This window comes from Myotis yumanensis, unplaced genomic scaffold, assembly GCF_028538775.1.
Source record: "Myotis yumanensis isolate MYYU_CA2020_CCGP unplaced genomic scaffold, mMyoYum1.0.hap1 SCAF_18, whole genome shotgun sequence".
In the NCBI taxonomy this organism is placed as follows: domain Eukaryota; kingdom Metazoa; phylum Chordata; class Mammalia; order Chiroptera; family Vespertilionidae; genus Myotis; species Myotis yumanensis.
Window position 1 is genome coordinate 2367991 of NW_027223769.1, and position 12778 is coordinate 2380768.

The 12778-nt window shown below is 52.7% G+C and overlaps 1 protein-coding gene across 1 annotated transcript in view; it reads left to right on the forward strand.

Annotated features, from left to right (window-relative positions):
* The window catches only part of MEGF8 (multiple EGF like domains 8), a 43593-nt gene that overhangs the window by 8989 nt on the left and 21826 nt on the right, over nt 1-12778 (forward strand). The window contains exons 6-20 of the mRNA XM_070398765.1: nt 280-695; nt 1090-1235; nt 1358-1480; nt 3594-3748; nt 4061-4180; nt 4533-4677; nt 4751-4914; nt 8228-8428; nt 8818-9018; nt 9436-9672; nt 10713-10831; nt 10919-11050; nt 11143-11256; nt 11705-11953; nt 12453-12652. Coding sequence (XP_070254866.1) covers nt 280-695; nt 1090-1235; nt 1358-1480; nt 3594-3748; nt 4061-4180; nt 4533-4677; nt 4751-4914; nt 8228-8428; nt 8818-9018; nt 9436-9672; nt 10713-10831; nt 10919-11050; nt 11143-11256; nt 11705-11953; nt 12453-12652 — 2722 coding nt within the window. The remainder of the gene's footprint in view (nt 1-279; nt 696-1089; nt 1236-1357; nt 1481-3593; nt 3749-4060; nt 4181-4532; nt 4678-4750; nt 4915-8227; nt 8429-8817; nt 9019-9435; nt 9673-10712; nt 10832-10918; nt 11051-11142; nt 11257-11704; nt 11954-12452; nt 12653-12778) is intronic.

Genomic DNA, 12778 nt, shown 5'->3' on the forward strand with positions numbered 1-12778 from the left:
TCTCTGTTTTTCTCTGTCATTTCTCCTTCTATTTCTGTCTCCCTGGCTCTGCCTTCCTTATTGTGTTTCTTTGTTTCTCCTCTGCTTGTATTCACATGTGTCTGTCTTTACGGGTCTGTCTCTCTTCTGTCTTTGCTGCTCTTTGTCTCACCGTCTGTCTTTCTCTCTGTGTCTGTCTCTGTCTCTGCATCTCTGTGTCTGTGTCTGGCTCTTTCTGTCATTCTGTGTGTCACCATCTGTTTTCCTCTCCATCTCTGTCTCCTCGTCTCTTCCTCACAGGCTGCCCGTCACTCCCATGTGGCTGTGGCCTGGGCCGGCTCCCTGGTGTTGATGGGCGGTGAGCTGGCTGATGGCTCCCTCACTAGCGACGTGTGGGCCTTCAGCCCTCTGGGCGGGGGCCACTGGGAGCAACTGGCACCACCTGCTTCTAGTTCCTCGGGGCCGCCAGGCCTGGCAGGTCATGCAGCTGCCTTGGTGGACAACATCTGGCTCTATGTGTCTGGTGGCCGCACCCAGCACGACCTCTTCTCCTCCGGCCTCTTCCGTTTCCGCCTTGACAGCACCAGTGGGGGCTATTGGGAGCAGGTGATTCCGGCAGGTGGGCGGCCGCCTGCCGCCACCGGCCACTCCATGGTGTTTCACGCCCCATCTCGAGCCCTGCTGGTTCATGGTGGACACCGGCCCTCCACTGCCCGGTGAGTGACCTGCCCCACAACCTCTTCTCTGCAGGGCCAGGCCTGGCCCAATACCCGGGCTTTGTCTTTAGTGGGCTTTGCCAACCGATAGACTCCTGTAGGCATTCAGTCACTCCTTCCTTCATTTATTCACTCATGCACGCACCCACTCAATCTCTTGGTCACTTGCTTCCCCACACACTCCCACTGTCCGTCCATTCCACCAGCCCCTCCTTGGTGTCCAGCTCTGGCTAGATTATGCAGGACCCAGATATAAGTCTAACCTGGGTCCTGTCCATAGGAGCTTCTAGTTCTGAAGAGACATAAACCCTGAGTGATTACACAACTTTAACAGCCCAGAGGAGGGACAGAGGCCCCTCGTGCCCTGAGCCCTGCCTTCTGCCTTCCCTCACAGGTTCTCTGTGCGGGTGAACTCCACTGAGCTCTTCCATGTGGATCGGCGTGTGTGGACAACCCTGAAGGGCCGGGATGGGCTGCAGGGCCCACGGGAGCGAGCCTTCCACACAGCCAGTGTCCTTGGCAACTACATGGTGGTCTATGGTGAGGAGGCTTCCTGCCTGTCTGCCTGCCGGGGGTCCAAAGCAACCCTGAGCTGAGGCTGCTTGCGCGGGTGCCCCACCTCCCCCAGCCTTGCCAGCTGTGCCCCTTTCCTTCTTTCCCAGGAGGCAATGTGCACACCCATTACCAGGAGGAAAAGTGCTATGAAGATGGCATCTTCTTCTACCACCTGGGCTGCCATCAGTGGGTGTCAGGGGCTGAGCTTGCCCCGCCAGGAACGCCTGAGGGTGAGTGACCCCTCTGTTTTCCTGAGGGGGTCCTGAAGGTCACACTTCCCCCTACAGTGAATCTGGGCTTTGGGCAAGAGCCACCTCGGTCCTTGCCGGGGTGAGCCAGACATGCTATTTGAGCCTGCTTAGGGGGCAAGCCTGCACTGCAGACAGGACTAGGGCATTGTTGTCATGGAGATGGGAGGCAGTTACAGCAGCATCAGACCTAGGTTCCAGTTCAGGTTTGCCAGTTTCCATAGGGAAATGCCCACGAAGAGGTAACTTTTTCAGGGTCACACAGTGGGCAAGGCAAAACCAGGATGGCTGGCCCCAAAGAACTACCTGTGCAAAAGCCATAATTAATGGGGGTGTGGAGAACCTTTCAAACTCATTAGATCAGGTCCCTTCCTCACAAAGGGGGCGTATCATTTCAGGGGACTATGGACTTCCCAGAGGCCAGTCTGTTCTCCACACTCCACTGAACAGAAGAGCAGGGACAGAGGAAGGGTGGACACTTAGAGGGAAGGTCCCCAAGGATTTGTGTAGCCATCAGGGATAAAGCCTGGGCCTGACATTTGAGATCTCCCATCCAGGACTCCTCTGCCTGTCCCTCTCCCTCTTTTAGGCTCCTTTACTGGGCAGGCGAGAATGTGAGATTTTTGGAAGTCTCTTCCTCTTTTGTAGTTTGTGATTCCCTGAACCAAGACCCAGGTGCTTACAGAGCATTCGGGTTCAGTAAGAGGGTGGGGGAGTCACCAATCACTGACCACTTACCTGTCGGTCAGGACTCTTGGCTGTAAGTGACAGAAATCTAACCCAACCAGCTTAAGCAAAAGGGAGAATTTCTTGGCTAACTTGAGTGAAAACTCTGGCCAGCTTCAGGTTGGGCTGGATCCAGGTGCTCACATGATGGCATTAGCCATTTCTCTCTTCAGTTCTCACTGAGTTTACTTCCGTCTCCAGCCAGCTTTCCTTTTGTAGATGGTCACCAGCAGCTCTTGGACGATATTTTACCCCTTTAAAATGCTCAGAGGGGCCCTGCCGGTGTGCCTGTTTGCTGAGCATTGTCCCATGCACCGAGAGGTCGAGGTTTGATTCCCAGTCAGGGCACATGCCCAGATTGCAGGCTAGATCCCCAGTAGGGGGCATGCAGGAGGCAGCCAATCGATATTTCTTTCTCATCCATGTTTCTCTCTTGTTCCTTTTCTCTTCCTTTCTCTCTAAAATTAATAAAAACATATTTTAAAAAAATTCTCAGAGGGAAGAGAGTGTTTTCTCCACCAAGAATTGTAGGAATTGAGTTCCATCCTGAACTAATCACTGACACTGATAAGCCTGGGCTAAAGCCCCACTTTTGCCTGAAGCAGGTATGGCTTGATTTGAACCTTGTGGACTGGGAGAGGGAGAAGGTTGTTTTCTAGGGGAAAATCAGAGGCTGTCCCCAGAAGGGAGGCTATTGCCAGGCAGACAAAAAGCTGGTGAGAGCCAGGCAGCTCCCTAAGGGCAGAGAACACAGAATCGGAGACTTCGAGTTTCTTGCCCAAGGCTACCCTGCTAGCCAGTAGTTGATCCATGATTTAAACCCAAGTAAATGTTAGATCCAGGATTTGAACCCAAGTTTTTCTTTTTCTTTTTCTTTTCTTTTCTTTTTTTTTTTTTTTTTAATATGTTTTTATTGATTTCAGAGAGGAAGGGAGAGGAAGAGAAAGATAGAAACATCAATGATGAGAGATAATCATTGATCGGCTGCCTCCTGTACGCCCCCTACTGGGGATCAAGCTCACAACCCAGGCATGTGCCCTTGACTGGAATTGAACCAGGACCCTTCAGTCCGGCGCTCTATCCACTGAGCCAAACCAGCTAGGACGAAACCAAGTTTTTCTGACCCTAGAGATCATACTCTGTCTGACAGGTGGCTTGTGTAGGGTTATGGGAGGCCAGAGGAGAGAAAGGACAAGCTGGTGCAGGGCCAGGCAGGCTGGGTGGGTTTCCATGGGCAGGTGGTTTGAAGCAGGAGCTAGGAGACTGAGCTGAGGCTTAGAAGAGCCAGTGTAGTCCTCTGGGCAGGGGAGCCACAAAGGGGGGAGGGGGATTGGGGATCCCATGTCCTTGGGGGTCTGTATTCTTCTAGGCCGAGCAGCGCCTCCCAGTGGTCGGTATTCACATGTGGCAGCTGTGCTTGGTGGCAGTGTCCTGTTGGTGGCTGGTGGGTACAGTGGCCGGCCCCGTGGGGATTTGATGGCCTACAAGGTGCCCCCCTTTGTGTTCCAGGCACCTGCCCCAGACGTGAGTATTGGGGTGATAGGGAGAGGGTGGCTGGGGAGGAGGCGGTGTGATTCCCACAGATGAGAAAGTTGGGAGTCCTTGGGATAAGCAGTGGGAGTCCCTAGGTTCATGAGAGGAGGAATGTTGGCTCCCAGGTTCAGGGGAGGAGGGATGGAGGCAGAGGGGCAGTGGTTCCTGGCACTGGAAGAGGATTGGACAGGGATCCTCAAGGTGCTGAGCAGTTGGGGTACCCTGGGATGATCAAAGTGAGTGGAAATCTAGGAACAAGCCCCCGTCTGAGGAGCCCATTCCTCCACTCCCATCTCTCTACAGTACCATTTGGACTATTGCTCCATGTACACGGACCACAGTGTCTGCTCTCGAGACCCCGAATGCAGTTGGTGTCAGGGGTCCTGCCAAGCTGCACTGCCTCCTGGGACCCCCTCAGGGGCTGTGAGTAGCTGTCCTCACACTGCCCCTCGCACAGAGACCATCTGTCTCCCTCTGCTGAAACCAAGTGAAGAAGGACTCCCCCCCCCATACACACACACGGGAGACTTGTTTCACATCTAAGATCAGCGTCCCCGATTCCTGATTGCTGACCCCTAAACTTTGACCCTTTCCCCAATCCTTTTGAACTTAATCTGTACCCATATCCCCAGGCCCTGTCCTCTTCATCTTTCTCCATTCTAATTGAGTTTCAATTCCCTGATCCATTCTACTCCAAAACTCCTAAATCCATAGCCCTTTCCAGATCTCATAAGCCCCGGTGAACAAGGACCCCTGTCCCCTTCCTTTCCTGCAGTGTCTGGCTGCCAGCTGCCTGGGCCTGGGGCGCCTCCTGGGTGACTGCCAGGCCTGCCTGGCCTTCAGCAGCCCTGCAGCTCCTCCCCGGGGACCTGGTGCCCTGGGCTGGTGTGTGCACAATGAGAGCTGCCTCCCTCGGCCTGGTGAGTGACCAGTGAAAGTGTGGGAGGGGGCAGTGCTGCACCCCACACTGACCCCCTGCTCCTGTCCTTATAGAGCAGGCCCACTGCCGAGGAGAGCAGATCTCAGGCACCGTGGGCTGGTGGGGGCCTGCACCTGTCTTCGTCACATCCCTGGAGGCCTGCGTCACCCAGAGCTTCCTGCCTGGCCTGCACCTCCTCACCTTCCAACAGCCACCCAACGCCTCCCAACCTGACAAGGTGGGGAGCTGGGGATGGAGTGTTGAAGGCTGGTCCTAGGGTTTTTGTTTTCCAAATAGATCTTTACCACTTATATGTTTAGCTTGTAAGTCTCTACATTCAAGGGTCTGATTTTCCTTACTGAGTTAAAAACATTTTAAAAATGTTTTTAAAATTGTGATAGCCCTGGCCCATGTGGCTCAGCGGGCTGAACATTGTCCCATGCACCAAAAGGTTGCCAGGTTGATTCCCGGTCAGGGCACAGGCCCAGGTTGTGGGCTCCATCCCCATCAGAGTAGGTGCAGGAGAGCTGATCAATGTTTCACTCTCACATCGATATTTTTCTCTCTCTCTCTTCCTCTCTAAAATCAATAAAAACATATTTTAAAAAGCCCAAGTGGCGTGGCTCAGTGGTAGAGCATTGACCTATGAACCAGGAGGTCATGGTTTGATTCGCAGTCAGGGCACATGCCCCGGTTGCAGGTTTGATCCCCAGTGTGGGACGTGCAGGAGGCAGCCGATCAATGATTCTCTCTCATCATTGATGTTTCTATCTCTCTCTCCCTCTATACTTCCTCTCTAAAATAAAATATATCTAAAAAAATAATAAAATTGTGGTAAAATACACATAACATAAAATTTATCATTAGTGACATTTAGCACATTCATAATATTTGCAGCTGTCACCACTATCTAGGTCCAGAACATTTTCATCACCCCAAAGGAAACCCTGATTCATTAAGTAATTACTTTCCATTCCCTTCTCCCCTAGCCCTTAGCAACCACTAATCTGTTTTCTGCCTCTGAATTTGCCAGCTGTAGATACGTCATATCAAAGAAATCATGTAACATGTGGCCTTTTGTGACTGGCTTCTTTCACTTAGCATGTTTTCGAGGCTCATCATGCATCAGAACTTCATTCCTTTTATGGCTGAACTAGAGGCCCAGTGCATGAAATTCATGCACCGGTAGGGTCCCTAGTGGCTACCGGCTGCCGGCCGGGGCCTTCTTTTGTTCTGTGCCACCCCCTGGTGGTCAGTGCACGTCATAGCAAGCGATCAAACTCTGGGTTGGTCAAACTCCTGAGGAGACACTTTGCATATTAGGCTTTTATATATATGGATACTCTTCCATTGTATGGCTCTGCCACATCCATTCATCAGTTGATGAACACTTGGGTTGTTTCCACCTTTTTGATATTGTGAATAGTGCTGCTATGAATATTCATGCACACATTTTTTGTTTAAACACCTATTTGGGTCTGTATCTTTTTTTTTTTTTTTAAATATATTTTATTGATTTTTTACAGAGAGGAAGGGAGAGAGACAGAGAGCCAGAAACATCGATGAGAGAGAAACACCGATCAGCTGCCTCCTGCACATCCCCCACTGGGGATGTGCCCGAAACCCAGGCACATGCCCCTGACTGGAATCGAACCCGGGACCCTTGAGTCTGCAGGCCGACGCTCTCTCCACTGAGCCAAACCGATTTTGGCTGGGTCTGTATCTTGGGGCAGAATTGCTAGGTATTTGTTTAACTTATTGAAGACCTGCCAAACTGTTTTTTTTTTTATAGAAGTTCCTATTGATTTTTAAAGCAGGTAATATAATCCCATCATTTACAATTCATAGCGATGTAAAAAGTTGTTGAGTGAAAAGTCTCCCATCTACCCCACGCCCTACCTTCTCATTGGAGGAAGTTGGCCTTCTTATCCCCACAACCAAGACCAACCTAACTCTCTCCAGATCTGCTTGTATTTCTTTGATATCTTTCCATGGTCTACTTATTTCAATACAAGTAAATATGACTTTTTTTTAAAGGCATACAACTTTTTTTTAAAACCTTTTTTTATTTTATTTTAATATATTTTATTGGTTTTTTTCAGAGAGGAAGGGAGAGAGATAGAGAGTTAGAAACATCGATGAGAGAGAAACATTGATCAGCTGCCTCCTGCACACCCCCTACTGGGGATGTTCCTGCAACCAAGGTACATGCCCTTGACCAGAATCGAACCTGGGACCCTTCAGTCCGCAGGCCGACGCTCTATCCACTGAGCCAAACTGGTCAGGGCAAGTAAATATGACTTTTAATCATTTTTCTTTCTTGCACAAAAAGTAGTATATTATCCACACTATACCACCACATCCTTTTTTTCTTAACACATCCCATTAGAGAACTTAGGAAACATTCTTATTATCTTTACAGCTGCATAATACTCCATTTATTTTCTAACACCTAGTACTGTTGTTTATTTAAGCAGTCTCCCATAATGAACACTTGGCCTATTCCATTCATTTGCAATTATAAAAACACATACTTAGCAAAAAATCATGTCTGTCACTTTGAATGTTTTATCTGGAATCTTTTTATTTTTTTTTTATTATTATTAATCCTCACCTGATGACATGCTGAGAGACAGAGGGAGGGAGGGAGGGAGAGAGAGGGGGAGAGAGAGAGAGAGAGAGAGAGAGAGAGAGAGAGAAAGAAACATTGATTGGTTGCCTTCCTCACATGCCCTGACTGGGATTTGAACCCATAACCTTTGGTTGAGTTGGTGCTCAACCAACTGATCCACACCGGCTAGGGCTGGAATCTCCTTTTTTATTTTATTTATTTACTTATTTTTAAATATATTTTTATTGATTTCAAAGAGGAAGGGAGAGGGAGAGAGAGATAGAAACATTAATGATGAGAGAGAATCATTAATCGGCTGCCTCTTGCATGCCCCCTACTAGGGATGGAGCCTGCAACCTGGGCACGTGCCCCCAACAAGAATCAAACCTGGGACCCTTTAGTCCGCAGGCCAACACTCCATCCACTGAGTCAAACCAATTAGGGCTGGAATCTCCTTTTAAAAAAAGCCTGTGTACTTGTTGATTATATAACAGAGGATATGATACATAGGGTGAGGTCCAGAGGTTCTGAGCACAGGTCCCCATGGAGTTGGGTGCGACATCCCCCAGGCACATAGGTGTATTCATTAGCCTGGAAGTTTTCCATAACCCATAGTTAAGGGATTTAATTTAAATTTTTTTGTTATCTAGACTCCTGAGGGCTTAGGTGGAAAGGTGGGGCATTGGGGAAGAGGATCCTGAAGTTTCATGAGAGTGGGGATGAGCAGGGCTGGGACCCTGTTTGTTTTCTGAGTTGGCGTCCTGACTCTTAGTTATCCCAGGTGAGCAGCCCCCCTGCCCTAGCCTTGGTCTCATTCCATGAAATAGGGAAGGAGGTTGAGTTGCCTGATCTTTTCTGGCTCTGATGTGGCCTGAGGGGTGTGGGGACCGTGGGCCACGCAGAGAGGCGCTCATTCATACCCCTTCCCCGGCTGCCACAGGTCTTGATTGTCCGCAGCACAACCATCACCCTGACACCCAGCCCAGAGACCGACGTATCACTCGTCTATCGTGGCTTCATCCACCCACTGCTTCCGGGAGGGCCCGGTGGGCCAGGGGCTGAGGACGTGGCTGTGTGGGCCCGAGCCCAGCGCCTACACGTCCTGGCCCGGATGGCCCGTGGCCCTGACCCAGAGAACATGGTGAGGGTGCCTGGGACACTCAGAGGGTTGTTTATGGTCAATACGGGTGAGGGGATATGTGGTGTGGAGAAGACTAGGGAGAAATCCTTAGGCAGGAGATGTATCCTTAGTGGAGGGAGGGCCATGGAGCGTTCAGTTGTGAACACAGTTTGGGAAATTGTGAAGAGGGTGGGGAAGGTTTGTCTTACCAAGTCAGATTCCCCTGAGGAGGAGGAGGGTCCCTGGTGGATTTGGGGGCACTTGGAGGTTCTCGGAGTCTAAGGAACCCTGAGGCGCCCCTCCTCTTCCCAGGAGGAGGTGGCTGCTAGGTGGGTTTGAAGCTCTCAGAGGTTTCAGAGATGGGGGCTGTGGCAAGTCCTGAGGCCCTGTCTGTCCTCACCCTACTGCAGGAGGAAGTGGGGCGCTGGGTGGCTCAGCAGGAGAAAGAGACGAGGCGGCTACAGCGCCCAGGGTCTGCTCGTCTCTTCCCACTGCCTGGCCGGGCCCACAAGTACGCGGTGGAGATCCGGGGCCAGCTCAATGGCTCGGCGGGCCCTGGGCACAGTGAGCTCACCCTGCTGTGGGACCGGACTGGTGTGCCAGGTGGCAGTGTGAGTACCCAGACCCAGGCCTCTGATCCTCTGGGATTTCTGAACCCCAGGCCACAAACCTTTACTTCTGAACTTTGGACTCACCTTGCACCTCCAGGCTCCGCTTCCTGACCCCCAGACTCTGACCTGACCTGACATTCTGACTCCTGCCCACATCTGTACCTCTTCCTTCCCTAACCCCACTGCTCCTGACTTCTGCCCTCCATACTTTGACCTCTGATCTCTAGAATGTTTCAAATACTGATCCCCTTTTGTCTGCTAATGGCCTAAATTCTGACTTGGTACACGCCTGACTTCTCAATCTTATCTCTAAACACTTAAGTCTTTAGCTCCAAACTCTGATCCCTACTTCACACCTTGACTCCTGACCCTCAAGTTGGAACATGGGCCCCTGACTTCCTATGCCTCCTCCCCCAGGAGATCTCCTTCTTCTTCCTGGAACCCTACCGTTCCACGGCCTGCGCCTCCTACTCCTCCTGCCTGGGCTGCCTGGCAGACCAGGGCTGCGGCTGGTGCCTGGCCAGCTCCACCTGTCACCTGCGCCAGAGTGGGGCTCACTGCATGGACAGTGGGGCCCGCAGGTCCTTGCTGGTGCTGGTGCCTGCCCTCTGCCCGCTCTGTGAGGAGCATCGCGACTGCCACGCCTGCACACAGGTGCCTGCCAGGCCACTGAGGGGGCAGTTTCAAGTTGGAGGCAACCAAAGCAGGGGACTGGGGAAGAGGGACATGGTCAGCCAAAGGTCCCCAAGGTGGCAGTATGGGGCCATAGCTGGGGCCATTGTCTTTGAGCTATAGGTAGACATGAGCCAGGTGGGGAGCAGAGGAGAGGGACTGGAGAGGGGGCTCCTGGCAGTCAGGACTTTAGGGGCCAGAAAACCCAACGCGTCGCCTCTTCACCAGAGGGGCATTTATCGGCTTGGGCTGCAGAGTCCACGGGTAGGCCTTCGGGCCTGTGACCTCCGATGGTTTAGACCAGTGATGGCGAACCTATGACACGCATGTCAGAGGTGACACGCGGACTCATTTTTTTGGTTGATTTTTCTTTGTTAAATGGCATTTAAATATATAAAACAAACATAAAAAATATAAGTCTTTGTTTTACTATGGTTGCAAATATCAAAAAATTTCTATATGTGACACGGCAGCAGAGTTAAGTTAGGGTTTTTCAAAATGCTGACACGCCGAGCTCAAAAGGTTCGCCATCACTAGACCATGGTTTCCCTGGAGGGTCCTTCCTTGGGAATGGCAAGGGAGCCACAGGGCTCCAGACTTGCATCCCTCGCTCAGCCAAGTGGAAAGAGTACCTTTCTGTCCCCACCCCACTGTCACCCCCCAGGTCCACAGGGGTCCCAGAAGTACATTTTACTGCCTCTGGTTGGGTCTTGTGCCAGCTCTAGGATCAGTCAGTTTGGCCAGGGGTGGGGGTGGCCACTTGCCTACCTCTGGATCCCAAGGATTGCATTTGCCCCACCTGGACCATACAAAGGGATTCTTGTGTCCAAAACGCGAGAGGGTGCTGGGCAGGCAGAAGCCATGGATGTTGCTGGCTGAAGGGGAAAGTCTGGAGGGGCAGGCAGTGGGAGAGGGCAGGGGCTTGGAGGGGTGGTCTTAGGGGTTGGGTAGGTGAGGGAAGCAGGGCACTGGGAGCCGAAGAGAGAGGGCTAAGCTGGGCTCTTACTTCTCCAACCCCCCAGGACCCCTTCTGTGAGTGGCATCAGAGCACCAACCGTAAAGGGGATGCGGCATGCAGCCGGCGAGGCCGGGGTCAGGGTGCCCTGAAGAGCCCAGAGGAGTGTCCCCCGCTCTGCAGCCAGTGAGCCCCACTGGGCCCAGGGAGCAGGTGTGGGTGGGTGTGTATAAACCAGCATGGCGTGACCCTGTCTTCACTCCTCACCCCCAGGCGCCTGACCTGTGACGACTGCCTGGCCAACTCAAGCCAGTGTGCCTGGTGCCAGTCCACCCACACCTGTTTTCTGTTTGCTGCCTACTTGGCCCGGTACCCATATGGGGGCTGCCGAGGCTGGGATGACAGGTGCGGTCAGGGTGGGTAGCTGGGCTTATGGAGCGGAGGTTGGAGGCGGAGGTGGCTGGGCTCTGACACCCTTCACACCTGCTGCCCTGCAGCGTGCACTCAGAGCCCCGGTGCCGGAGCTGTGACCGCTTCCTAACCTGCCACGAGTGTCTGCAGAGCCATGAGTGTGGCTGGTGCGGCAATGAGGACAACCCCACGCTGGGGCGGTGAGGCCTGGGCGGGGGGGCAGGTGGATGGGCAGGATGGGGTGGGCAGCTCTCCACGGCCCTAATTCTAACGGCTGCCTGTTTCTCTGCCTCTTCGTCTTTCCCTTACCATCATCTGTTTTTCTCCCTCCCCCCTTTTCTTAGTTTTTCTCTTTTGTCCCTGCTTCTGTGACTTGTTTTCTCTCATTGTCCTTCCTTCTTCTTGACCTCCTGTTTCTGTCTCCTTTCATTGTGTCTCTATCTCACTTCTGTCTTTCACTATCGTTTTTGTTTGACTACTCTTGCTTTCCCTCTGTCACTTCCATTTCTCCTTCTTTCTCTCTCTCTCCATATTTATATTTCTCTCTCTCTCTCTCTGATTGGCTTTCTCTCTCCTTGTAACTATTTCCATCTCTTGTTTCTTTATCATCTCCCACTCCACCACCTTCTTCAATCTCCCACCCTCCAGGTGCCTCCAGGGGGACTTCTCAGGGCCCCTGGGTGGGGGTAACTGCTCCCTGTGGGTGGGGGAGGGCCTGGGGCTGTCCGTGGACCTCCCTGCCCGCTGGGCGTATGCCCGCTGTCCTGATGTGGATGAGTGTCGCCTGGGCCTGGCACGGTGCCACCTGCGGGCGACCTGCCTGAACACGCCCCTCAGCTACGAGTGTCACTGCCAGCGAGGTTACCAGGGTGATGGCATCACATACTGCAATCGCACGTGAGTGGGGCATGGGTTTCCATGGAGATGCTGCCCAGGGCTGGAGCATGTGGAGATGGGGGGAAGAAGTGATCATGGTGCTGGAATCCCTGCTGTGGAACCAGCATCCCAGTGAGCCCCAGGTTTTTACCTTGCAGACTAGGTCTTCATTAGAGTGACAGGGTCCCCAGTGTAACACTCCTTACTGTGGAGGCGGGTCACCCATGTACTAGTAGTCTTCAGAGTTGCCATGGAGATGGAGGAGAACCAAGTTGAAAGGGGTTTTCATAGAGAATAGATCACTAGTAGTGATGTATAGTTACTATAGAGACAGGAGTTCCCACGTGTGATGGGGCTACCTTGGAGACAAGGCCACCCACGTAGTCTAGGACCAGTGGATCAGGCAGTAGCTTGTGATGGTGTTGCCATGGAGATGATGGGGTGGAATGGGATGGCAGGGGATGCCTTGGGCACTCTGGGCCTGCCCAGCCCTTCCCTCACCCCTGTCATGGCCCCTCAGGTGCCTGGAGGACTGCGGCCATGGTGTGTGCAGTGGACCCCCTGACTTCACCTGTGTGTGTGACCTGGGCTGGATATCTGATCTGCCCCCGCCCACGCCTGCCCCGGGACCCCCCGGCCCCCGCTGCTCCAGAGACTGTGGCTGCAACTTTCACAGCCATTGCCGAAAGCGGGGGCCTGGCTTCTGCGATGAGTGCCAGGGTGAGTTGCCCTCCTCCCAGACGCCCCTGGACTGGCCTCAAGGGAGCCTCCTCGGGGTTCCAGTTTTCTTTTCTTGGTGTGGGCTTCAGTGTCCCCTCATCCCACTACCTGCTCCTGACCCCTGAC